Genomic DNA, 25,673 nt, shown 5'->3' on the forward strand with positions numbered 1-25,673 from the left:
ATTTCATCCCAGGTTGAATCATGGACACATATGAGAATGAAATGATGAAATATCAAAACACAAAGTCTTTGAAACAACTCTTTATTTCATCCTAAAATACATAAAAATGACTTCTTTTTTTTTTTTTTAACTTTTCATATTTCAGCTACAATCCATCCTCTTTGGATCTCTGGTTGCTTTGCTAATACATAGTGAGGGCACGGGTCTATCTTCAATTTCAGGTGGAGTACTGTTAGCGACTAAAAAACATCAATCATTTATAAAAAGCAAGTTAATTGTTTTCATCATGTTCGGTAACAAGATGAGAAATCATTTCGTGAAATAAAAGGGATCCTGGCAGGGCAGTCCAAAATCATGTCAGGTAAAGATGCAACGGTTTCTAATCCAGGTGTACACACACAATAATAAAGTGCAAGATTTCTAATACTGCAAGGCACAAACTATCAATATTAGGATTGTCCTTTTGTTTTCTAATGTAAAAAATATTAGGAATAACACAGACTTACAAAAATGTTTCATACTGTAACAGCACAACAAGTAAAACCTTGTCTAAATCCTCAACAAATATCTGAAATATTTTCTTAAAATATCTTACGTAGTCCACATGTATAAGAAATTACAGCAGAAATATATACAAGAAATTCTATTACAAATACACATTTTATGATTGTTGAGTTCAACTGTTAAACAAATATGAAACACAGAATCGACGATATTCCACAATAAATAAGTGAAAAAAATAATAATCAGTATGCCATCAACTTTATTCTACAATTAAAAAGTACAGGACAATTATAATTTCTTTGTTATTGTAGTTAAAAAAACAAAAACATTTGGCTCAGCCTTTATTGCACACAATCCTTCAAATATTTTACCATTGTGAAAGTAAAATGAGGCTAAAATGTCTAAAAGAAAAGAATAAAAGCAGTAACAGATTTGATCAGTTTTTCTACCCATGCGCTTTTTGAAATCGGCTAAGTTTTTTGTTTTTTTTCCCCACCATGGAAACCGTGACAAGTAAAAGTCGAACCTGGTTATCGGTCGTTTTCAATGCGCAGCAAAGATGGGGTTCAGTAACGGAGCTAGTGACGGCAGGAACGAGAGCTATTAATCGGCGTCCCGCTTATTCCCCGTGTAGACGAAATGCCTGCCAACAAACGCATCTCAACTTTGTTAAAGACTACAACTGATTGACTGACTGCACTCATAAAAAAAAAAAAAAAAAAAAAAAAAAGTTTCACAGAACATGAATAATACACTATGACTGTATACTTAAAACAATAAATAGAAGATGTCCCTCGGCTGACGATCAGTGTGTCTCCCCCTCAGATCAATGTTTTGTTCACCGAGTAGTTAGTTTCCTTAAAAGGTTTCTCTGACTTGTCTAGGATGTTGTTTTGTGACATCATGTTGTAACATGGCGGTGTTTGTTGCATTTTCTGTCTTTTTGATTTTCTGTACGAGGCCAAACAAATGCAGCTTCCTCAGCCTTCCGGTTTGGACAGTTCCCACTTGTCCTGAACGCAGCGTGACTCCCCTCCGGGCTGTTAGATGATAGGGGGCAAACACTGAGGTGGTTCCTGGCTATCTTTCCTTTCTGTGCCCACTTCCTCTTGAGGCTTGATGATGATGTGAACGGGCCTCTCTCCGTTTCTCTGCTTGGTATCTGTGGAGAGATTGCCGTCACTTTCGTACGCCTCCTCCTCCGCCGAGGCCCCGATGGGCCGCAGACGCTCGGCGGGAGCCAACTTTGTGTCTGTGGATGAGCCGTCCCTCTTCAGCTTGTCGTTACCGTTGCTTTCTGGGCTGACTTTCTCCGCTGTACCAAAGAAACAAAGGACATTGAGAAAGACCTCTCTCAGGATGTTTGCAGTTATGGGCGGACATAAGAAATGACAAAGATATTGGAAGTAAGGGGCGCGTTCAGCCCGCAGTGTAACAGATTTCACCGATGTGAGGCAACTTTTTCTGTATCTGAGTTGTTGTATTCATCATTTTTTACTTCAACTTCCATTTAACATGTAAATGCAGGCTGGCTGTACTCTCACCAGGGTGGCTGTTAGCTTGTCTGTCTGTGGTGGTCGAGCTGTCCGAGGTCTTCTTCACGGCCGGCCTGGTCCTGGACCGGACTTTGTTGAAATTTCCTTCCAGGATCCAGTCGTGTTGTAAACCCTCATCGGGAGTCATGCGCTTAGTTGGATCCCAGCTGAAAAGCGCAGGAAAATGATAAGTCTAAAAGTGGAGGTTAATATCCACACGCCTCAAGCAGCCTTTAAAGGAGCAGTGTGTCAGATTTAGTGCCATCTAGTGGTGAGGTTGCAGATTGCAACCAACTGAGGCCCCCCCCTCGCCTTCTTCCTCCCTTTCCAAATGTGTAAGAGAATTTACAAAAAAAAATCCTAAAGACCGCTCCCTACGTAGATATGAAGGGCTCACTTTAAGGTAACAAAAACATAATGATTCTTAGTTTCAGATGATTATACACTAATCAAAATATATTTTTGAATATTATACTCCATTTCTTCCAATAGATCCCCTTAAATCATACACATTGAACCTTTAAGCAAAGGTATCGTTCAAGAATAGTCAAAAAAAAAAGAAAGTTGTTCGTGTTCAGCCAGTCAAGAATACGTGAAAAAAAGAGAAATGTTATGTTATCTAATGAACAGTAAGACCGAGTTGTAGATGAAACATACGTGAGGCAGCGTTTGATGAAATCTAAGAACAAAGCGTCGTTAGTTTTCAGCGCCGCTGACAGCTCCTTGGAGTTCGGTCTCCGTTTCTTTCCTTTGCTGTTAGTGATGTTTCTCGGGTTTCCTTTCGAGTCTGCACACAAAAAGACAATATGTAAAATCATTTGGGATCCATAGAGTACATATATTATATATTATGGTACACCTTCAGCCTAGTTACTCATTCATATTCTAGTAACATATACAGTAGATATCCAACACTGTAGCCTGCTGAATAGTTTAAATCCTGTAGTTTGGTGTATAAACATGTCAAATATCCACAGAAATAAGACATCAAAAAGTTTCTCACCAAAGAACAGCCTCCTCCTCGACGCTGACTGAACAAAGTCATTTGGAGGCATTGCAAGAACCTGCGAGTTAAAATATCAGCACTCCTTAAAACGCAGAAGCAACTCGCTAACCATTTTAAATTATATATGAAGCTTTAAACTTAACTGAATCAATACAAATACACAATATTGTATCCATGGCGTACCTCCATTATGCAAGCTATCTGCTCCACTTCGCTCTCTCCCGGGAACAGAGGATAGCCCGTGTAGAGCTCCGCCAGGATGCAGCCCAGACTCCACATGTCAATGGCCATGCTGTAGGGGTGACCCAGGATGACCTCTGGAGAGCGGTAGAAGCGGCTCTGGATGTAGGTGTACACTGAAGGAGGTGGAAGTAGTCGGAAAAAGAGAGTTTCACACGTGAGATTGATGTTCACGGGACCACAGTTGGCCTTTTCTTTCTATATCCTGACGGTAAAAAGGTCTTTACCCCTTTGTTGTTCATAACAGCTTGATCCAAAGTCCACCACCTTGATGTTCCCCGGCCCTCTCTGAGACAGGAGGATGTTCTCCTGTTCAGAAGTACAAACGCATTCAAATACTGTTGCTTTTTACTGGTGCAATACTGTGATGCTCCACAAGACGGAGCACAATTCACATTATTGTTCTGACCAATCTTTGCAATCCAATCATCAACAGGAGAACAGTGATTTCAGAGCGAAAGAGCGGTCGACGTCAAGTTCTGTTGACCTCCCGATAGGTCAGTCCCATAATTCCTCTTGTAAAAACAGGTCGATGTGTTACAGATGCTACGGAAGTCCGTACCGGTTTGAGGTCACAGTGGATTATCTTCTCCCTGTGCAGCATCTGCAGGCACCTGAGAAGAGCATGGGCGAACCGACGGATAAGAGCGACACTGAAGCCCTGGAAGTTGTTTTTTTTTATGAGCTCGTACAAGTTGACCCTGTCGAATGAAACAAAACGGGACGTGTGATTAGTCCAAGGTGCTGATAAAAAAAAGACAATGTCAATTACATTTTTTTTCCCCCTTTACGGTACTTTTTCTTTTTCGTCGTCTGCGAACACTTTGTTCGCGCGGGACGAGGGAAAGCGTGACCAAGTGATCACTTATAAAAAGATGCACCACACGAATAACTTCTTCATCATCCTCAAATAAACGCTCTGAAAAAAGAAAGCTGCTAAGTTCAATGTCACTCAACACCCTCGGCACCCCTATTAAAACCTCCGCTGACTGTCAAGCACATACTTGGAAATAATCTATGATTGTGCTCCCATTCAGGGGCAGACGGACACATGGAGCGGATCCTCCCGCTATTTCTTTCCCCTCGCGATAAGCATAAACTTCTTTAGAACTGTGTAACCGGATCCTTCACACCATGAAGCAAGAAGGGGTAAGAGATAGGGCCCTAATCAAGGCTTTAACTAAAGGATTCGGTGACTGTAATGTTAGACAAGGTGGCGGTCCAAGACGTCCTCTAAAGGTCACTCAGCCAGGCTGATACACAAAACTGTCTCCCCTCAAATAGATATCAGCAGTGATCAGGGCTAAAACAAAGATAGCCAAAGCTACACAGGTAATCACTTAACTCCCGATCGATTGCCGAAGTACTGACTTTGATGAGCAGCGCCGCGTTCGCACTCTGCTGTTCTACCCGAGGAAGGTGTTTCACCTTTAATACTTTTGATTAAAAGATCAATTATTCACTCATGTCTTCATAGTGTCCCGTAAGACTCCCGCGTGCTTGTCCGTGAGTGAAAATACTAACCCCAGAAGCTCAAAGGAGATGCAGAGGTGATTTCGGAAGTAAAAGTACTCCTTCATGTGGATGACATTGTGGAGGTTGTCTTTGTCTTTCCTCTTTATCACATCCAGGATCTTCAGCTCAACGAGAGCTTGGTGATGGAACCTGAAGACAAATTCACAGGTGTTAAGACACTGAAATAAAAAAAAAATAGATATATACTTCTTTTCTAGTATAGCCAGGCCAGAACAAAGAAATGTTTTGAGTGTTAATTTGCCTGCCAAAATGGTGATATTACAATCTTTTTTTTTTAGAAACATTTCTGCTGTAAATGATCTCAGATTTATTTTTCTTTATCATCACATCACAAAAAAAACCTAAAATCGCTGTACATTCGACCAAACACAATCCTCCCCCGGCAGAAATGAAAACTATGCTCTGACACAGTGGAGAGTTTGTCTGAGGCAGTGCCGTGACGGTTTGCACCCATTTTGTTTTCTGCATTATTGAAGTAGCGGTTAGACCGGACGGCTAACCTACAGCACTCAGGCATTTGCAGCCGCTGTGATCCTCGGTGAGGAAGGACAGGTAAGATAACACCGCGAGGTGCCGACTTCTATCGTGCTAAATCAGGTCTCGACGGTTTGGCAGACTCCGAAAAACGTAAAATGATCACGGCGCAGGCATGTGGGGAGAGAAAAAAAAACAAAAAAAAACGCACAACGGGGCATCAAATGAAAACCAAAGGTTGACTCCATGAACGTGACAAATAACTTGTAGTCTTTAGGGTATTTAGAGAAGTACAGTGCATTATGCAGTAACCGTAATACAAAATGTATTTTTTTTTAAAAGATCTTTGATTGATGAATTGAGGATCTTTTCTGGGAAAAAAAAATGTGTAAATTAAATGACTGAATGACGTTTCCAAATGAAATATTTGCGATTAAATCGTAACCTTTTCTTATTGCGAATCATCTTGATGGCGACAAGTTCGTTGTTCTTGTGGTCCAGACATTTCAGGACCTGTCCAAAGGAACCTTTCCCAATCACTTCAAGCACTTCAAACCTGTAGGCAATGTGATCGTGCAGCACCTGCAAGAACAAAAGGAGGAGCACAGTGAATATTTGAGCAGACTGCACTATTATATAATGTGTGCTTGTACTGAAATATAAGGAGAAATATTACATAATAAACATAATATTAACGTAACATTTACTCAATGGCATCACAGTCTCGGGATACAGAAGAGCGTTCCTGTCTGTGCGCACAGCAGCTCGAGCATTAATTCTCCCGCCGCTTCGCTGTAGCTGTCAGTCAAAGCTGTGGCAGTGAGATGAGCCTCAAAAGACTTACGAGAGTGTGAACAATGGTCAGTCACTCGGCCTTAAACAGCTCATTCATTACATATTGTCTATTGACGCACAATTACCTACAAGCCGTCTGATTTCTACGAGACCGTTAAGCCTGTTGTTACAGGGTTTGTGACCTCACTGCAGTTTATTGTATACGGTACTAAACAATACAGTCAACTGACTATGAACAGTGGGTCAGGCCTGCAGCTGCTGAATTAAGGTCATATGAAGCGGTCTGATCACGTACAGTTCAGCTTAGGCTGCTGGAAAACACGTGCATGTGTGTCTGAGTGAAATGCGCACGTCTGCGCTTTGCCTTTCCTCGTCATTATTTAAATGTCTTGTCTGTGCAGTATTGCATGTGCTGTATGCGGATGTGCTTGTAAATGAACTGTACAATCGGCCTTTTAAAGAAACACGGTGGTAGTTTTTAATGCATCAGAAAATGAACTAACAATCTGTGTTCGTGACATCGCTGACTGCCTCTTTATGAAATATTCCATAAACCTTTAAATGGAGTTCTTCCTTTTTCAGCAGCTACATTGTGAGTGTCGGTTCTTGCGAGTAATGTAGGAAAACCAGCTTTCTTCAGATCGATAGAGACTCGGATCAGATGACTGATATCTAATTAGTCATCGATATATGCACCAGTTGGTGCTTTTTTTTTTATGGGAGTCTATTGGCGCCAGAGGTTTTTGGAAACAGCCCCTAGTGGCCCCCCCGACTGGTTTTGCCCTTTAGGGCACTTCCACATTGGCTTCACTTTCCAGCCCCAGAGACTACATGCATGTTTATATACAGTCTGTGACTAAAATTAGTGACTGAGAGGGGGTTACTGATGTAAAACAGTCAGTGATCATGTATACTATTCCATGAGGCCTCACGGGGTAAAACCTGTAAAACTATTGATATATCCAAAACATTACCCTGATGTAGCTTCCATGCTCGTCATCGTATCCGGAGTTCTGCGGTGTCCCTTGGGAACCCTCGATTTTCTGAGAGCCCAGACCCAAGAACCAGATCTCCGCATAGTCCATGATCTCCTCCTGCTCATAGTCCGTCAGGCGATCCTGGAAGTTCTTCAATGCCTCTGTAACAGGAAGTAAGACGGAGGAGGACGGGATGACTCACTTTCGTATTGATTGCACCTCTGCCAAGTGCAGAGGATTGTGAAAAGTCATCCGCCAATGCCAACAAGCTATTTTCATTTCATCAGGAGATGAAAAAAAATATTACTTGGTTAAGTGTTTGTGTTGGAACACCCACAAGAGATTCAGAGTGCGAAATCACTTCTCCTCGCCTTTCTTATTGAGTGTTATTGTGTTCTGACCCACGACAACATACCTGTAGGCGACATGGGTAACCTTTGGCCCTCGTATTCCTTCTCTTTCTCCAGCTTGTTGCTGAAGATCTTGCTGTTGCGGGAGACTGAAACTTTATCCATCGCTGCACCAAACCGCATGCTGAACTGCTGAGTGGGCTTCGGCCTCTCGTCCTGTTAAATAACACACAGAAATATAGAGTCCCTTTGTATTAGAAGAAAAGAAAAGCCACAACCGGCTGACCTTCGTGATGTTTTAACAGTGCTCTCAGTTTTCAATTATATAAGCTAGTTTGTGACACAGTATTATGCCAAACTAGCTGCCTGTGTTGCAGAGCGCAGTCTGCTGGTGAAAGAAAGCCTCACCTGGTGGGTCTGATAGTTGTTTTGAACCCCTTTGTTGGCAATTTGGGGCAGGATGTTGTCCGACTGCTGGTGCTGGTTTTTGGCATTGCTGACCACCACCTGGACCACCGGTGGCTCGAGCTGAGGCAGAGTCCCGACACCGGAGGCAAACTTCTGCAATTCAGAGGAATGGTTTTATTTGTTTGGCCTTCAGTAGTGAAATACACGTTAGAAACACGTACGAAGTACAAACAAAAGTAAAAATGGAAATTAAATCTTTCACTTTGGTTTGTCAAAGTACAAAAGCTTAAAATGTATTGTCAGTATAGATATTAACAAAATTTTGGAGGCCGAAATGATCATATAATAAACTGGACCAGGGAGAATATTTACACCAATCAACAAAGAAATTCCACAGCTGGGGGAATTGTAATATCTTTTTCTGTGCAGTGTAACCCAACATTTCAATAACATTGAAATCCAAACATTCAGTTGTAACCAGGCAACAAAAGAAGAGGAAGGGAGTGCGAGATCTAAATGCATTATTGTTTTTACATGATAGGTACAAGCTTGTTACAGCCCCTTTGTTTTTGTTTTTTTTAATGAGCGTGTAGCAGGTTGCACCTCCTCAGTTTTATTTTGTGTTCTCAGTGAGCTATACTTCTCTCCGTGCATTTCGTCTGTGGGGGACTCGGGTGACCGGGACCCCCCCCCCCAGGCAGGTAGCGGCTGGAATTACTGATCAGGGTGAGAGTAAAATGGAGGCCGAGCCCCGGGAGGCTGCTTCTTGACAGAGTCTGTCTGCGGAGGCTTTGTGGAGGGAGGTGAAGTGCATCAACCAGGTTTTCTCTGTCTGCCACCCTGATTGCTCTGGGAGCACGATTACATGTGTAAGGCTAAGCCCTGGCAATGACGGGCAAAATTAAGACCTCCGCCCTCCGCCAAGTCTTTTGGAGGAAAAAAAAATAGGACATCCTACAGAAGTGTATCTGTGACAAGAGGCGCATTATAGAGTGTATTTAAAGCATGTATTTATTTCTGGAGCTGCAACTCCGAAGACAAAAAGAGATTCCCTACAATCCAGCATGCTATCGCGCACCTTTTAGCAAAGCTATGTACATAATACAGTATTATATATTATTTATTAATAGAATTCCCCCCCAAAAAAGAGCTTTTGCACTTTCTGATATTTTATCTCACGTGTTGAGAGCTGCTGCAGGATCTGCCAACTTGGTTATGACGCATAGAGATAGGGCTAAATATAGTCACAAGCACCTGCCACAACAGGCAAAGAAAGTAAACACAGTTACGTGCCTGTACATAACCGAGGGGGTGGGGGAGAGTGGGGGGGGGGCATGCTGTTTAAATAAGCTGCTCTTATATCATCGGAAATGTGTGATGCGTTACACCCCGTCGCCGCATACTGTATGTGCATACAGATGTGTAGGATCAAGTAGAAATTTACGAACTGAATTGTAAAGATCATGTTCTTCTTTACTCAGGAGCTACATATCAATAATCCAAAAAGCGTCTGAATGATGTTTTGTCTAAGCCTTTGATTTCTAATAGGAGAAAGCATCCTGGCGTAGTTTATTACACGTGTTGCGAAAAGACAAACGAAGAAAAGCAGTGTTTTTTTTAGGTGTTCGTAGAACAACTCAGGCACACCCTTGACGTGCGCTCAAAGGGAAAAGACGGCATTGTTGATACAACACGGCCGTGGTACGGGTCAGCTGTTCCAGCGCCACGCAGCGGGGGAGCGCTGACCTGTGAGCAGGGTCGATTTGTTCCAATCCGGTTGGCTTCTGCTGGGAGTCTGTGAGGGTGAGGGAAGGCCTCCGGTCGGGATGTCTGAGGGAGGAATGAAAGCGACTCATGAAATACCATACAAAATAGGGCAAAAAAAAAAAATAGCTGCCTTTTATTTCCAATAAGCCGCAAAAAATACACTCGGTAACAATATTTCTCGACTGCAATTACTTTTGTACGGCACGGTAACACTCTAAATCCCTTTACACCAAAAGAGATTAAAGCAGTCAAGGACAAATAATAATGAAATGGCTTCTTGTGTTCTGGCTGGATGGATTCTCCAGTGTCTTCAGAAACACACGGCCTCGAGGCAGCAGAGCGGGGATGAAACCAGACTTGCAAAAATAATGCACTATGATCCTAAAATAGATCACTTCTGCAAAAAAACAAACCCAGCAACAACGATCCACTCACTTTCTAGTATTCTCTCTGTGTACCTGCTAGTTTGTGAAGGTGTGTGCACGTCCGTGTGTCCGGCAGTAGGTGTACAAGTGCCTCGAAGCCTGCGTGCACTGGAGATGCGTTCGACTGAATGTGTTAAAGCGAAGCAATAAATGCTATCAAAACAACAACAACAACAAAAAAAACAATTACCCGACGTTCTAAAAGAAGAAGAAGAAGAAAAAAAAGATTCTACGCGCTTCTCTCCAGCACCAAGCCAGCTTACACGTGCCTTATTAATCAGCGGTTGCACGTGCAACCGTGATGGGCGAAACCATATAGGGGGAAATAAAGCTTCGCGTGACACGGGGGATACGTGCTAAACTCACCCTACCAGCCTGGCAGGGACGGAGGGACGCGGCGAGACGGGGCTAATCGGGGTGTCGTCCACAGGTGATAAACAGGAAACAGCTTTCTGGTGATGATCTTAAGCTTCGTTGATTGCGAAGCATAAACCACACCACGTCGGTGTCACCGCAGAGAGAGGACGCTGAACTAACTGATGCCAGGAGAGAGACTGCATGCTGACGCTCCCTGGCTTCTCCATTCACATTCAAGTTGATTTCACCCTTCAGTAAGACAATGTAACCAGCCAAACATAGGTAGGGTACAACAATGCGGTCGTCTTACAATATGAGGAGCGTTGTTGTGAGTGACAGCAGGAGCCGTATAGGTCACTGTGGCAGATTGGCTTCAAAAAAAAAAAAAAAAAAAAAAAAAAAACGTCACCTGCAAAGGTCTGCCTGCTGTAAGCCTGGCTAATGAGCACCGAGCCGGTGGAAAGACAGAGACGGCAGCCAGGGCCCCGAGTGCCAGGGGGAAAAAACTGTGATCACAGTTCAGTCCATGTGGTGGAGAAAGCTGTCAGTTATTTAGGGTAATAATGAGTCAGCGAATGCACACAAAACATAAAAGATTGGATTCGGGTTTTTTTTGTTTTTTTTTAAATTCAGTGGATGAAACATAATACTTCAAACACAGACTCGGAAAGATGTCATTGCATGATGCTGTAAATTGTCCTTTCTTGCTCCACATAAATGCACAATCCATTTACACCCAATGCATATGAAGCATGGGTGAGATAAGCCATGTTCTTTCAACGCAAACATACTTACTTATGTAAAGTCTTCATTTTTTTTCCCATTTTTTTTGCCCACCAGAAATTGTTATATATTGATCTGTAAATGCCGGTATTCTCCTTTTTTAAAAAATTTTTGTATTTAGTTCTTGCTAAAACCATGCACCCGCTACAGTTCTAGTTGCATCTAGGCGCGAGTTGTGCGTGCTTTTTTTCTTTATGAAGTTACATAAGTAAACAAAGGACAAGGAAACTAAAGTCATCAGCAGTGCTGACTTTATCCATGTGTGTGGGGGTCTTTCCTGGAGACGGGATCAACCCTGCAGATGTGTGTGAGGCTTATTAAGGTCCTCCAGCAGGGTCAGTTGGTTAGAGGGTCAAACTAAAGCAATAAAACCAGGAGGGTAAACATCAACAAACTGTAAAACGGGACTCACTCACACTATCACATCTCGGATACGCGGCAGTCGTTTTACAATGTGCAATCACGCCATTCCTCCATTTTCGTTGCACATCATCAGCCGTTTTACTGCTGGCAGCAGATGTGACCAGAGGGAGCGGCGCTTGCAAAGTGATCAATCCATGTGATCAAAATTTGTGTCGGTTGTTCGAATTAGTGCTAATTTCTTGTTTTTCTGCCTTATTGTTTGTAAGAACAACAACAACAAAGCTGAAATTCTTTTTAGATCCAAAAACAGTGAGGGTTAAATTTATATCAGTTTCCATGTAAGGTTTGAAAAATACACCATACGCATATAGACTTACAGAATCTGTCAGCACAACAAACACTGAAATAAGTAGGCTAAACAACGACTAAAATAGAAATGGATCAAATTTTTCATCATAACTTGGCACGCGCTCAGGAAAAAGGGGGCGGACTAGAAAATAAGTATTCAAGCGGCATAACTCGGGAAAGAAAAAAAAAAAATCCAAATCCAAAAGCGAGAATGAATTCACATTCTTGGCATGAATCGATAACGTGAATATACAGTAAATGTTTGTTTTTTGTGTTAACTAAAATTATACCTGTGGAAGGGGTTTTCCCAAAATGGAATTAGCCTGGACCTTAGCCCTGTATCTGGGCAAAAATATCTCATGGAAAACTTAAAGCAAATATGGGAATATTTACTTTCTGAGACAATACAGGAATATAAAAGTGATATGACCCGACATAAAGTATATTATGTAACCTATAATATAATAATATATTAATTTTCTTAGATAATCACATTAACCCCGCCATTATAAGAAATCCTTCATCTGTTCTGTAACTTCCCAATAAACTCTCTAAAATATAGCCTGGAGTGCAGACCCCAATAAAATGAACCGGAGGAAGATGCTGTTTTGCCGGCCAATCAGTCAACCAACATAAGTGCCTCACCTTGTTATTGATTTCTGGCAACATGCTGCGTTATCTGTCAGTCTTAAAAATCCAAAACACAGAGGAGGAATTATAAAATCCAAGAAAGAGTCATTATGTCCCGACTCTTTGTCAGTCCAGCAATGAAAACCAAGCGCCTCTCTCCACGAGTCCAACTTCGTGATCAACACTGCATCAACACTGATGAGTAAAATCCCGATGACCGATCAGATTCCTCCAAACCCAAACCTGCCGCACTTCTGGTTTTACGCGCACGGGCTCGATGCGCTCGTCGGCAAGGAGGAGATTAGCGAGCGAGGCAAGCTGTTGAGGGTCTCTGCGTCTCGACGCGTTCTGCTAAGACACCGAAGGAGCCACCTGTTCAGGTTTCCACCGCTGACAGCTGGGGCTGTCCCAATATAGATTTGTTATTTATCCGTTTGCTGTCGTCCACCTCCACCGTGCTGTGTGACTGATGCTCTCTCTCTCTCCCGACACCGACGCTGCAGAGAGACGGCTTTCTACACCGACGCACGCACGTGCTCCCAGCCACACTGCCCGAGCGCACGAAGATAATGTGAAAATGTGTCACGCGGACCGTCCGCTCTTAAGATGAGATCCACGGAGGCTCCGCGCGCTGAAAAGCGGATCATTCAGCCACAGTCTCGCCGGTATCCGAGAAACTCATCTTTCCGAGGAGCAGATTAAACAAATGGATCAACGAAGAAAATATAAAAGTGGAGCTGCGATGGAAAGAAATTACGTCAGATCTCAAAATACAAATAATCTGAAGTTTTTTTTGTTTTTTTTGGAAAGCAAGTAAATCAAAAAAAGAATTATGGATTATAAGGACACAAACCATCTTCCCTTGGAGGATGGGTACACGGACTTGCAGCCAGTAACACAATAACTACACTCACTTGCAACACGACAGGATTTTACAGCATGAAAAACACACAATACAACACCAACAGCATATGATATTATAATTTTGTATCTCCTCAGCCAGATTTCTTCCCACAGAGTTAAAGAAAGGGCCCATATTGGAGTACTCAGCCCCTCTAAAGTCCAATAGATAAACTATAAGGTGATAAACAATCACTTCAAAATATATCATGATGGTTTGTTTCTTTCTCATTTTTCAGGACTTTAGGTCTCTGTTATTGACATGAATCACGAAGTCCTTTGATTATGCAACAACAAAAGTTAACAACAACGACTTCGTGCATCGGCTCTGTCTTATGGTAGCGCATTCAGTTTTCCACTTGTGCTGTTTTTCTTTTTGGAGAAATAGGGTGCTAACTCATTACTAAAGGAAAAGAATGGAAAACATATATTGACTCTTTTAGCTATTTCTATCTGTCTTTTGTGAAAAAATGACAATGAAATACAATTTTTATTGAACTTAGTAGCTATTAAAGAAAAAAACAAATGCTCAAACAGTGATTGATGGCCCGAATCGATGCTATAAATTTCTGAGCGATCCGGCAGACTTTTAAAGTCTATATAAACTTTATAAAACCAAGAGACAAGAGCAGAAATATAGCAAGTAGCAAGAGACCAGATATTTACAGTGTTAACACCACGTTGCTGTCACGATGCAAATCTAAGAGGACATTTGTTTTCCAATGACTAATCCCCACAGCAGAGGGGGAACGACTCAGGAGCTGTATGTGATGATTAGCCGAGAACAAGCACAGGAGATGAATATGATGAGACAACAGCTGTTACGCAACAGCGGTGGCCACTTCAGTAATCAGCCTCAGCTTTGAGGATGAGCAGCCATTGAGGAAGCTGCTCCTGCCCTTCTTATTACACTCCTCTGATGCAGCACTTTATTCACTCACCTGTTTTTGTACTTCAGGAGTTGACCATTCCATAAAAAATATGGAATAATCATAAAGGAGAGAGATGAGACGAGGTGGTGCTAACGCGCATGTGAAGAGTGCCGTATGATTTCAGGATTTGTGCTGAGCCTCTGAGGGTATTTGCCCCCCCCCCCCCCCCCCCCCCCCCCCTCCCCAGCTGGTGGAGTGGCCCTTCAGGAGAATGAGGTGACACAGGACAAAATGACAGTCTCAGAAGTAGAAGGGCTCCTTTAAATCTAGCCTGATTAATAATGACAAGGGCAGCAGTAGGAGGTTTTCATCTTATACAACCTGGATTACAACTGCAGAAGTGACAGAGGAAGGCACTGTGCATAAGTTTGGACAATGGTCACGACACAATTTTAGGCTAAATCCGACATCCGACATACTCTGCGACTGCATTGCAGCCCGACTGGGATACAAAAAAAAAAAGGGAGTTAGATGATAATATCAGCACTACTCTCATATCTGTGTGCTAAAAATAAAAGCAGCTTAGCCCAGCATAAGGACTGGAAACCAGATGAAACAGCTACCCTGGCTGTCCGACAGTAACTGTAAACCTTCCCACAGTTCACCTGGGAGAGTCATTATGCTGTGTGCATTTTGTCACCCAGGTGACGAAGCGCATTGCACAAGGCATGAGAGCAGCTGGAGCAAAACAAAGCAAGATACGCTATATCTCACCATGGCAACCAGACATTTATGAAACAAGGAATCACAGTTTATGCCACAAGATGAAATGAGAACTGTGCAATCCAGTGAGTGATTTCCAAAAATAAAGACTTAACTGCTCAGAACAGGAAATAAAGCACAAACGAGGGATAAAGAAGGAGTTGGAGTGTGGGTATGTAGAGATTAGGGTGTGGCTGGGTGGACAAAAAAAAAAACCCAGAAATAAATAATTGTGTAAAATCCTGTCCAGGCTGTGTTGCCTCTAAACGTACCTCGGGTTGGACCCTCCTGTTCCTGCCCCAGCAGCAGCCCTGGAGGAAGCTAAAACCACAGCAGGCAGGTGAGGTCCCGTCTTCCCACATAGCACATCTCCCCCATGCTGCCACGGCCACACCTCGAAGCCCACCTCGAAGCCCACCTCAACCTCTTGACACCCTTTCCAGCCAGAGGGCAGGTAGTTACTCAGCAGGTCAGAGAGAAGATTGGTGCCCTCGTGTTTAGGGAGCAGAATGAAGGATGATGTTGATGATGATGATGATGATGATGAAGCCAGGCCTTCATTTCCTGTGGACTTCACGCAAGAAGCTCTACGTCAGTGTTCCTCCTTGACTCCACTTGATCAAATAAAATTCCTCTTCAGCTTCACAGAACCTTGATGTTGTGAACTTCGGTAATCATTACTTTCCGCGAGTTTCTTTCGATGTGTGCAAATCCTGAAAATCTGAATGACTTCTAAAAGCAGAACTTCCTGTGATTCTTCACGGCTCTCCTCTGTACTCTTTGGACTTGGCTTCGCTGCATCGTGTGCTCGTATAAGGTTACGTTCCGGTTGTTTGAGACCTCGGTGCCCCCGTGATTCCTTCTCTGCCAGGCTCCCTGCAAACTACTTTCTGTGCTGCGGGATACAGGCAGAATAGAGAGGCAGACTGCCGACAGGCAGTGAGAGGATGCTCTCGCTTTGTGCTATAATCGGTGAGGGAGCGCTCTCTGTCTTCGCTGCTGCCGGTGACGTATGGATGGGACTCGACTGGGGACCCATCCTGAGCCGGAGACAAAGCAGCAGGGGCCTGGCACTTTGGTTTCCAGTAAAAGAGGCCTGTGGGAGCGCAGGATGGGGGTTGGGGACAGACAGACACGGAGAGAAAGGTGGTGTAGACACAGATCCCATCATCCTCCCAGGTGGGCTCTTCATGAGGCTGAGGAAGTCAGACAGGGAGGAGGTGCAAGCTCTAATGGGGCTCCCATGTGGTTCAGCAGAAGCTGGCAACTTTCCTCTGCCTTCTCACTCGCCATTGTATCCTGTAGACTCCTCCATCCCCCCCCCACCCCCCCCCCACCCCTGTCCCCCTCCCGTCCCCCCCCCCCCCCCCTCCTTTCCACCTGCTTTACCCCTGTGGGATGCTACAGTCTTGCTGACAAATAGCTATCCCCACCCCACCCTATAGCTGCTGCTGGCCTCCTGCCTGCTGCTCACAGCAGCAGAGAACTGCAGAGTCCACAGCAGGACAGGACACACAGGCTGACGAGGAGCTTAATATTGCAGATAGTCATGGGGGAACAAAGTGTTGTAATTACCTCTACGTCTTTATTCAGTGTTGATGATTAAATGTGGTACTGGAGGGGTACTAAAAGATGATTAAGTACCAACCCCTCTATTTAACCTCAAGTCATAAGGCAGGTTAAAGAGCAACATTACATTTTAAATGTTGTTTTCATAGCAAAGGACACCATCCCAGTGAGCACAAGTATTTTTGCTCCCGCTAGTTCCGGCCCTTCTCCCAAAAATATAATCTGTAAATCACTGTGTTTTGGTGACAGGAAAGATGTTGCTATTTCTGTAGCATGAAGCACCGGGGTCTTGTATTTCATTACCGCCCAGTCAGCCAGTTCTGACATTTATATACGACACAGAGGTACAGTAGCTGCTGTATCTCTTCTCTTCCTAATTCTCTTTAGGTTCTTGATTCGCAATATTTAATCTACTGATCCTGCACATTACATTACATTTAGCTGACGCTTTTATCCAAAGCGACTTACAATAAGTGCATTTCAACCATGAGGGTACAAAAAACCCGGAACAACAAGAATCGAGAAAATACAATTTCTTCAAGAAAGCCAGACTACAAAGTGCAAAAGTAAGTGCCATTTTAACACTTCACTGTAACAGAGTCTATAGACAGCCTGTTGCCTGGATAGAGTGAACAGCAGGTGATTGGAGCTGATACACCTGACCAGATGAGGCTTTGTTAAAACAGGACTGAATTACCTCCTCTGAGAGGACTAACCTGGTGCCTTGCATTCTGTCGGGCCTTCGGTTAACCGCTGCCAGGCGCCAGACGAGGCAAACTGAAGCGAGGTAAGCCGTCAGCCAAAACAGACAGTGTCAGTGTCCCGCCGCCATTTGGCAGAGGGGAGCGTGGGTCGTTTGACCTGGCTGGCAGGTGCAGCGCGGCATCTGCAGTTTTAGCCGCACAGCAGGCTTCTCAGTGACAGCATGTCACCGTGTGAGATATGGGTCAAGTTCACAAGTTGACACAAGCGCGTGCACTTGGACACACTCGCAGACACGCAGGTGATTATAGGGTCAATTGTGACTTAAATGTGACATGTTAATGGCGCTCCAAATTGTTTCCGCAGAGAAGTGTGCCGGTTGACAAAGTGTTTGTGGTCTCTCGCAGCTTTCTGTGAAGGGAGACTTAAAGGAACACTGACGTCTGTTTAACCAATTGCGGAAACGAGTATTCTTTAGAAATCTAAGACTGTAAAAACCTTTTCGATGAGTAGTTTCTTATGTGACGCCTATGGCTTTTCAACCCCGTATGAGCTGATGTTTGGGCGACTGACTCAACAGGGCTACTGTAACAACGGTAACTGATGAACAACCCACATGCAGTCAGAGCATTAAAAGAACATCTGATAAGATGTTATTATAAAAGCAATTACAAGCAAGACAAGTACTAAATGTTTCGCCTGATTGTCCTCATTCTCTATCAGAAGGACTGGCTGATTGTGTGTGTGTGTGTGTGTGTGTGTGTGTGTGTGTGTGTGTGTGTGTGTGTGAGAGAGAGTGTGTGTTTCTTTGAGTAAACCTGTGCATGTGTCTCCATGCGGTTGAAGTTGTGGACACAGCAACAAATTAAGCGGTCCTCAAGCTAATCCAAATCTTATTAGCCAAGTGGAGAGGCTCTCCACGGTGAAGAGGGTGAGACAAAATAATTTAAAAAAAAACTCGTGTCATCTTGTGTCCAACAAGAGCAACACAAGCCACTGATTGATCTCTGTTTGACTGCAGAAAAGCATTGTCAAGCTCTGAATGGGTTCATGCATTAGTCACAGTCCTGTCCTGTGGAGCCGTCCTGCGCTGTGACTAGAAAGTAAACACAGAAGCTCACTTTATAACCTGATAAACGTTTGTAGCAAGCAATTTGTACAAATTATTGGCAATGCAAATTGACAAAAATCAAAAGTTAGCATCTAATAATCGTGAAATAAAGTACAAGTTTTTGTTAATGATATTAATAAAGATATTTTTTGATATTGATACATGTCTCAATATGGCAAATGTATGCAAAATCACATGAGAAAATCGGACTGGTATTTTGCCATCTATCTACAATTACATGACAATTAGGCAAAAGATACTTCAATATGCTAATTTGATATGATTCATATCAGCAATCAGAAGCTCCAGAAGAGCGACTAAATAGACTTTGTGGTGAGATTATTTACTCAAATTGTAGGTGATAAAAGTATCTTGCATTTTCATGTACATTAAAGCAAATGCTTCATTTATGTAAAACTACATTTTCAATAACTATTTTCGTTAGTTTTTAAGTCCTTGCTCTGAATTAATTATTTTACAAATGAGGGTTGCAGAATATGAATCACCAAACACGGTCTTCGCTTTATTAAAATGTTTAATAATTGTGCTTCTCACTGAGGATTCGTGTTCGCACTCATATAAATAATTTATAAGCACATTTGTGTGTTTGTGTAGGCTGGTTGATGGAGGTGGATGTTGACCTAATACTTCATATTTGTGTCAACTGTGCTGGCCCGTCGAGACCACCTACACGCAGAGTACACATAATCCTCTCCTGCTCTATAATACATTACTCATCACTTTGTGTACTGCAATATCCACAAACAGAGAGCCTCCTTGTCTGTCTTCGTTATCAGACAGAGACCCAGACTGTCACCAAAATTACCAGAACTGGGCCACGTGTCATTTCCCTGTGGCCTTGTTAAGCAGATGATCTCTGTCGTATTATGAACGATAGCTTTCCCCCATTTCCCCGAACAGTGAAAAACAAATCCCTTACTTTTTAGGCTAGTCTACAAAACAGACAAAAACACTTGTCGCCCCTTTTGTTAAATGCATAAATGCAGCAAACGGTACTGCAGGCACTGCTCTCGTCTCAATTGCATTTCTGCGAAGCAATTCTCCGTCAACTATTAAAGGAAACCGTGGGGCTGCTTTCTGTGTGCACGACACTGGCATGAACTTAGAAACTTGACAGTAAATGAATGAGAACATTGAACACGTAGAAAAGAAATGCAGTTTCTGTCGTCATTTCTCCTCGATGTCTAACAAACACAAGCACAGGAGTGTGAAACATGTAGACATACAGCAGCTTAGTAATGCTGTGAGAGGTTCACTGATGTCCTGTGTTATAACCATTGACTGCAGCCTAGTTTTGCAGCGTACATGCTCTGTTCACATGCAAGAGAAAATGCTCCGAAAATATTCAGGTTAACAGTCAGGAAGCTGCCAATACAACCTCTACTAAGACACCACAGCCTATACTTTGTATAGACTTCACTGTCGTATGTTTTTTTTGTTTTTTTTTCCCCTCTAAAGTCCCGTAGAGTTGGAAGTCTTACCTCGTTCATCATTCTTTCATCTAAGATCTGCTGCTTGCCATTCCTGGAATGAGACCTGACCCAGGGCCCCACGTCGGGGGGCTCCGCCCGCCACACACAGCGTCGCTGTTATTTCACCCGGTCGGGTGGAATAAGTGGCCCTGCTTGCGAGACAGCTGAGGCAGGTGTGGCGTGAAGTTCGCACAGGTGCTCGTGTGTATCGGAGTTGATCTCCATAATCAAAAATGCGCGTGTCATAGTTTTCAGTGCAGTGTGTGCTTACAACACTGCAGGCCTCAGCCCCGATCAAGTGCGGTGCGGGTGTTGACCTGAATGCCCCAGACTCTGCCCTGCCAGGTCTGAGAACCTGAGGATGGATGGGACGTGCTCGCGCCATCAGGCCGGTGTGAGTGATGATGGCCTGGCATCTCTGGCAGCTCTGGGGCCACACAACTTGTTCACAAATGGCTCTAATGTTGCCCCCACAAACCAAAAACCGCTCAGCAACACAGTAGAAGTCACCGCATTTCATTTTCCATTTTTAACTTTCCAAAAATTCATCCCCTATCTTTTACTTTCCAGCCTTCCTGCCACGGCTGAAAGCAGCAAACCTATAGCGAGTCACTGACATGGTCCGTCACTGCTCGAGTCCTTTGGCCTGTTTCTTTGGTCTTACAGGGGTGATGGGCAGACGTGAGCTTTGTCACCCAGGTAAGATGAGCATTGTCAGCCCTCTTTTGACCCGTTAGTACCAACTCTCCTGTCACCTACCACAACAAACTTTGAACAGTGATACGCCTTTGTCACCAGCTGGACACAAAAGACCCCGTGTCAGAGCTGCACTGAGACAGACAATACACCGGCTTCAAATTGTGACAATTAGCGCAAATTGCAGGATTAAATCTGCTGACATGTGTGGCACGTGTGGACAATGAGGGCTGAAACGCTCGTTGTCTTTGGGTGCCAAATACAACAGGCTATACTGTTCCACACAGTGTCCTTGAAACACAGCGGACAGAAAGAGTTGGTGGAGGAAATCCTGGCTTTATCAGGTGTAATCTGAAAACTGGCACTCAGGCCGTTCCTGCTCAGCAGGTACGTACTGATACACTCTGGCCTGAGACCAGCACATGCGTGGCTTATAGGTTAATCCTGATTATCGTGATCATGGTTATGAAATGCTTTATGAATGAAGGGTGAACGTAATTCATTAAACAATAATAATGAAAAATCATAATCATAGTCATAAGAAGATACAAACAAATGAAACTATTTTTTTCAGATTTTATACTTATTTTAAATTTATATTCAGGCATTATTTAAATCTCTCAGCATTTCTAATAAATACATTCATACCTGCCAAACTAAAATATAAAAAAACATGGAAAATTGTTTTTTTTAATTGTGCAGTCACAGTGAATATTCAGTCTAAATTTGCGCAGGTGCTTCTACATTTGATAAATCTACAGTTGAATTAAAGGCAAACTGATTGACTGTTGATAAACAACCTGATCTGCATTTGTCTCTAAACCACTATGACCATATACAATAATACTGGAGAAATGTTTACAGGCTGGTTTGACTAAAACCCCTGATGTCGCTGTCATTACTGATAGCTTTAGGTGCAGGATTATTTTCAAAATGCCTCCAAGATTCAAAAGCAGCCATTAAATATTGTATTATGTTATATAGTCATGTATGAAGGAATCAGTGTTTCAACCACAACAACAACCTGGTCCTCTTATATAACCATATTTTAGATAATACCAGATTACACAACAATGCTCCTGAGCCTATGGGAGATGGAATGAAAGGGTGCGACGGGGGAGGACGTTGGCAAAACCCTGCAGCTCTGTATTGCATGACTCACTGTTAAAGGAAAACAGACACTTTAGCAACCAGGCCCGGCACTCATTAACTAAACTCCCTGGGTGGTTGTTTACCCAGTATTCTTTGTAGATTCAATTAATGTTTATCAGACTCGAGGAGTGTCTCAGTCCAGCTGTCCTCTCTGGGGCAGCACCACAAGGCCTCCTCACCATGGCAACCTGCAGCTGTGGCACACCTGCGCTCAGCCTGGGCAGTGTGAGGCCAGACGCCGGCCAGGCTCTCACGATCTTGTTTGGACCGGTGGGAGGGATAACAGTCATCCACAGCTCCGAGGATGCTGCTATGCCTGGGACTATTTTGGTTCCATGGAGATTCACATGTTGACAAGCACGGGCCATGTGACGACAAGCCACAGGCCTTTCTGTTGGCACACATGAATGCTCGCGAGCATGCAAACACATGGACACAACTTGAGCTACACACATGACAGAACGCTCTAATGCACATCAATGAGTAGGAAGGCAATTCTAAATGATTGCAAGGCACCTTATGCTAATAAAAAGATGATTTATGCTCAGTCACCAACGCAGAATGAACCCGGTGCTGAGTGACACTGTTATCAGCCTATAATTCAGCAGAAGTGAGCTCTCTCTCTCTCTCTCTCTCTCTCTCTCTCTCTCTCTCTCTCTCCAAATGACTGGCTTTAATTCAGGGGATCCGATGTCAACGAGGGACAAAGCTGTGATGAGAAACCCTATCAGGGGCAGGGTTCATCAGAATAATAGGGAGACACAATCCTGATTCCACAGTCTGCAGGGTTGACGGCGGGGCCGAGCGCTCGAGTCTAATAAAGCAGGTCACGAAGTGCGCAAAAACAAAAATCAGGATCGTGATCTAACATAGTTTAGAAACAGTGCTTTCATAGGGTTGCAATCCCAGCTTGATTGACAGAAAATTAATTGGCAAGTATTTTAATATTGAAGTAATATTCAAGCAAAAACACCAATCATCCTCTGGTTCATGCTTCTCCAATGAGACAATTTGCTGTTCTATTCTGTTGTGTATAATTGTAAACTGCATAGCATGGCTTTTTGGACTGTTGCAGATGCCAATATGTGTCCTGGAAAACAAATATGTCAATGTTTTCTGGTATTTTAAAGACCAAACTACCAATAGATTGATTAAATAGTCTGCTGATTAATCAACAATGAATATAAACATCATCTGCAGCCCTATTTGCAGTCCATCTTTCTTCTTTCTTTCACCATTGATAAAGGTTATAAAAACAAAGAATATATGCTTGACAAAAAGCTGTATATTTGTATAAATATCCCAATATACTGTGGACCTTTTCATAAAAATCTTCAAGATTAAGCTTCAGTGAGTGGATGAATGCCCAAATTTACATTATACATCCTTGCAGTTTTATATATACTGTATGAATCACGTCTATTAGAAGAATATACTCTGATATAAAAAAAAAAAAGGGAGGTCTAAAAGATGAAGGTGGATTTCAGCGGTGATTCATATTGTGTAAAATCCACAAACATGAAAACACACACTGCCCGCTACAGTCTCAGACATCTTGAAGTGATTGGGTGCATCTGTTGAGAGCAGCTGCTTGCGTCTATATTTCGTTATGACGCAAGTGCTTTGCATTGATATCCTAACTTAGAAAAGGAAAAAAAATAAATCTTTTGAACAGACACCCTTGAGTGCAGAGTTCACTTCAAATGATGCCTCAGATGCTATTCCATCCATTTTTCACTGATGTTCAAAGATGTTTTTCAGCGTTCTTATCTCGAGTGTCGTTGGGCTTAACGACCTGCGGGGAGTGCCATTGCTAATTAATGAGAATATCTATGTAAGCGGGATCCTTTTTTTTTTAAAGTGCGGCGATCAAAGCATTAAAAAAGGGCAATGATGGGATTAATCACAAAAGAGTTCAGCCAACCCACCCTGCAGTATGCTGCTCATGTAAGACATGAGGCCGAGCTTGGTTTGGTTGTTCTATTTTAAATGACAATGGCCGGCATTATTGCTATTTGACTTGACCTCCTCTGTGAGTCATTAAAAAAAAACCTCCCTCACACATGCAAATGTAGACATGCAAAAGAGAGACATTTTTTTTCATTAAATATCTATGATCTAAATGTGATGTCCCTCACTCCCCATATTCATATGTTATTAGATGGTTTGCCTCCCTTTTCATCTATGTTCTTCATCAAGCCATCCCTGCTGTATTTATAAATAGAGCCTGAAAGAAGCCCGAGCCCAGGTAGCTTCAGAGTGAGATGGCAGTGAGCGTTATCCTCCTGCACAGTGTTTTACATCAAAAGGATTTAACCATTCCTGCTCCAATGGTTTGTCCACTAATGGCACAGCGGTCCAAACTGTATTAAAACTTTGATCAACAGTAAAGTTTCCTATAGGGGGTCAATGAGGGAGGTCTGAGGGGGCTTTGAAACACACTAATCCCTGCATGTAGGCAGTATGGGGGGGGGGGGGGGGGGGGGGGGGGGAATCAATCCACTGGTGCATGAATGTGTCCTTGTAGGGCAGAGATGAAAGCCGGGGAACTTTCCAGGACGAAGAGGTGTTGGGGTGAAGTAGGTGTCAGAGCAGAAGACCTCAGATATAGTACAGTATGTGGACTTATATAATGCCTTCGGAGCTGGGCAGTTCTGCGCTTCCCAACAAATGGGAATAGGGCACCTCTCTCAGATGGTTCAGTGGTGCAGGCCAAGAACATCATAAAGCAGAGTATGTTCCCTACTCAATCACTTCTGCTGAGTGCACACAATCACCCAAATAAAATGTATTTAATGGGCTGCGGATGAACACTGGGTGTTTGGTTGCTTGGAGGCCTGCGTCACCCCACATAAACATGGGAACCGCTGTAATTTATCATAACAAGCTGTCAGGCCAAAATGTAGTGAACTATTTAAATGACAACAAATAATACATTTATCAGATATAAATAGCTTCATACCTTGATCAGCAGTGGAAAGGTGCATTTTCTCTCCTTTAATAGCTTTTCCAGCTTTTTTCTGGAGCCCAGTCTGTCCAAAGAAAAAACAAACAAGAGTTTAATGGAGGGTTAGGACAGCACGGGCATGGAAACTATCCTACACGGATACCATGTGTATTGGTTCAGGGTTCAAAAATAAATCTTATGCACGAAGGAACTAATGCTGTCCTTGTTGCTCTTGACTGACTGAAATGAGAAGCATATTAAAAACACGGTGTTTAGATGACATGAATTTGTGAGCTGTTTTCTCATACAGACAGTCACAGCTGTAAGAGCCATCTTCACCGGCGCAGCCTTTTTTTTTTTTTTTTTTTTTTCCATAAACTACACTGACACCTTCTGGGCACAAGTTTGTTGTATATTAAACAGAGGTGTCAAGTGAGTCAGGCAGTTTCCGGTGTTCACAGCCAAAATGAAAAGTCTTATTAGGTAAATAGCCACCGTATGTATGTAGATGATGTAGATAATCACAGGTACATATACAGCCGCATAAACTTTATAGCCATAACATCGGCTACTGACTTATCATTAAGGAACATATGCAGCTATTGTATGCATTAATAAAAAAAATAAAAAAAATAACTTATTTGTGGTCCACAAACTTTGAAGAGAACGTCACACTAACCTTTTCTCTGACGACTTGTTCGGCGCGCTCATGGTGAAAAAAATAAATAAATCAACAAGGTGGCGGTGATGAAGCGGTCATGCGCGACATGCCCAACAGTTCGTTTTTAGGCTCCAGGCCGATGGGAACACCCGGCCGACAGCCCCTTTGTGCCGCAGAGCGTTACCACCACCGGCTTATCCAAAACACAATGGGCTGTTTATACCCTCCACACTAAGTACTCACTGACAATTTCATTCTCCGTTTTTTTTTTTTTTTTTTTTTTTTTTTTTTTTTTTTCTGACGCAGCTTT

The 25,673-nt window shown here is 43.0% G+C and overlaps 1 protein-coding gene across 3 annotated transcripts; it reads right to left on the bottom strand.

The window, feature by feature from the left end:
* Positions 1 to 65: 65 nt before the first annotated feature.
* Positions 66 to 25,548, bottom strand: dyrk4 (dual-specificity tyrosine-(Y)-phosphorylation regulated kinase 4). Of its 3 annotated transcripts, XM_069163589.1 has the most exons (15): positions 25,382 to 25,548; positions 24,718 to 24,787; positions 9,572 to 9,655; positions 7,826 to 7,978; positions 7,483 to 7,633; positions 7,065 to 7,228; positions 5,741 to 5,877; positions 4,810 to 4,950; positions 3,848 to 3,986; positions 3,513 to 3,594; positions 3,229 to 3,401; positions 3,043 to 3,103; positions 2,697 to 2,826; positions 2,049 to 2,206; positions 66 to 1,819 (listed from the first exon to the last, which is right to left on the bottom strand). In XM_069163589.1, exons 1-15 carry the CDS (start codon positions 25,411 to 25,413, stop codon positions 1,548 to 1,550), a joined length of 1,947 nt encoding a protein of 648 aa, XP_069019690.1. In that variant the 5' UTR covers positions 25,414 to 25,548; the 3' UTR covers positions 66 to 1,547. The 3 variants fall into 3 exon arrangements, with proteins under 3 accessions (XP_069019690.1, XP_069019692.1, XP_069019693.1); XM_069163591.1 differs by lacking the exons at positions 24,718 to 24,787; positions 25,382 to 25,548 and adding an exon at positions 15,305 to 15,904; XM_069163592.1 differs by lacking the exons at positions 24,718 to 24,787; positions 25,382 to 25,548 and adding an exon at positions 12,514 to 13,115.
* Between the last annotated feature and the right edge of the window lie 125 nt (positions 25,549 to 25,673).

This window comes from Embiotoca jacksoni, unplaced genomic scaffold (genome assembly GCF_022577435.1).
Source record: "Embiotoca jacksoni isolate LCO1_2020_lvr unplaced genomic scaffold, fEmbJac1.0.p SCAF_3, whole genome shotgun sequence".
Lineage (NCBI taxonomy): Eukaryota > Metazoa > Chordata > Actinopteri > Embiotocidae > Embiotoca > Embiotoca jacksoni.

Excerpts from the sequence above, each read along its gene's own strand:
- dyrk4 (XM_069163589.1), bottom strand. The coding sequence starts at position 25,413 with ATGAGCGCGCCGAACAAGTCGTCAGAGAAAAG. Across the intron at positions 9,656-24,717 it reads CCTTTCCACTGCTGATCAAG|ACATCCCGACCGGAGGCCTT; the intron begins GTATGAAGCTAT and ends TTCCTCCCTCAG. Across the intron at positions 3,987-4,809 it reads ATCTCCTTTGAGCTTCTGGG|GGTCAACTTGTACGAGCTCA; the intron begins GTTAGTATTTTC and ends TTCATTCGACAG.